This window comes from Centruroides sculpturatus, unplaced genomic scaffold (assembly GCF_000671375.1).
Source record: "Centruroides sculpturatus isolate CEXI.00-Female unplaced genomic scaffold, Cexi_2.0 scaffold245, whole genome shotgun sequence".
NCBI classification, from domain to species: domain Eukaryota; kingdom Metazoa; phylum Arthropoda; class Arachnida; order Scorpiones; family Buthidae; genus Centruroides; species Centruroides sculpturatus.
This window is the reverse complement of record NW_019384465.1, coordinates 123548-125207: the sequence shown is the minus strand read 5'-3', so window position 1 is coordinate 125207 and position 1660 is coordinate 123548. Positions and strand designations below refer to the sequence as shown.

Below are 1660 nucleotides of genomic sequence, written 5' to 3'. Positions count from 1 at the left end.
TGATAATTCAACTACGCTTATACGACATTAAACTTATATAGAATTTATTCATAAAATTCCAGTAATGATTTGTAAATTTAAAAATAATTTTTTTTAGTATATATATATCTATAATAACACAACTTTTGCATAAAATATGCTGATAAGTTAATATTTTTAAATAATATATTTGTTTAAAGGAGAAGTAAATTATAGAAAGTAACTGTGCATTATCCATTTAATTCAAAGAATTCTTAGTATGATTGGAATTCGCTGATTATACGTCCGAATAAACCAAATTAATTTCAATGATTCACTGAATTAATTTCATTCGAATCATTAAAAAATGCCACCTTTTAAAGATTTATGCTCAGGACAATTTATTTTTAGTGAAATTCCAGTAAAATCATCGATAAAAAACGTTAAAATTCTCCCAATTCTTGTAATATTTAGCCACGAATTAAGCACTTGTCACCAATTTTAGCAATTTTTTGATAAAAATGTAAAGTTTAGAGATACAAAATTTACAAATAAACTCGAGTATTTGATTTACTGAGCAATAATTTACTGGATAATCAAATTGTTTTGCTAGTTAAATTGTAATTTAACGTTTGTGAAAACATAATTTAACTAAATATTTAAATGAGATAAAAATAGTTTAATTTGCAAGTTTTAATTGTATTGAAAAATCAATTGTTAGAGAGTTTTAAAGTAATAAAAGTATCGTTATTCTATTTTTGTCTCAACGTAATAATAAGTTACAAGTCACCAATATCCATTTTAATGTTTAGAAATCTTGAAGGAGAGGAATTTAAATGTGTTAGAATTATGCGATAGAATTATTACTTTATAAATCATATATATTTATTCTTGAGAATAATTTAATAAATTTGCCAAACCACAGTTTTCTTCATCGCTTTGATCGGAGCAATCGATGTCTCCGTCGCATCTCCATCCATCAGGGACACAAGTTTCTGATTTACAATGAAACTGTTTAGTTGTACATTCTCTAGGCGCTAGAAAAAAGTTAATTATAATTAATTAAATAAACTACTCGAATTTATTTCTTGTTGTCGAAATTGTAGAAAAAAAGAAAAAGAAAATTCCAATTTAAATTACATTTAATTCCACCATTAACGAGGAAAAACACGAATGCTATTTAACAAAGCGTACATTTTAATACTGTTAATATTTCGATTTAAAAGGGTTCATCACGTTTTAATTTTTTTACGCTTTTATTATTAAGATTTCTGTTTATTATATGTATTTATTTATCATTAATATTTGCAGAAATTTAGATACAGTAGAGCGTCGATTATCCGAAAGTCAATCATCCGAAACGTCAATCATCAGAAAGAATTCCAGTCGGCAGATTTAAATTTTCGCCAGTGCTGTGGCGCTGCAATCTTTGGCTATGTCTTCGGCTACTCAAATGTTTTACGTTTTTGATACTAAATTAACTTCTGAAGTATAATTTTTTATTGTTTTTATATTTTTCAATATATTTATTTTGTTTGTACAAAATAAAAAAATAATTTTTAACGATACAATAGTCTTCGTTAGGCTTAACATCAACGAAAATTCAACGCGAAGCGACACGCAACGGAGAGAAATTTCAACATGGGATAAATTAATATATTTTTTCGTACATGATTCGTTATCCGAAAAATAAGTTATCCGA

At 25.9% G+C, this 1660-nt stretch overlaps 1 protein-coding gene across 4 annotated transcripts in view; it reads right to left on the bottom strand.

Moving 5' to 3' along the window:
* Nucleotides 1–1660, bottom strand: part of LOC111621010 (low-density lipoprotein receptor-related protein 4-like) — a 121620-nt gene that overhangs the window by 19954 nt on the left and 100006 nt on the right. For all 4 annotated transcript variants that reach the window (XM_023363044.1, XM_023363046.1, XM_023363045.1 and 1 more), the window contains one exon: nucleotides 879–995. In XM_023363044.1, coding sequence (XP_023218812.1) covers nucleotides 879–995 — 117 coding nt within the window. The remainder of the gene's footprint in view (nucleotides 1–878; nucleotides 996–1660) is intronic.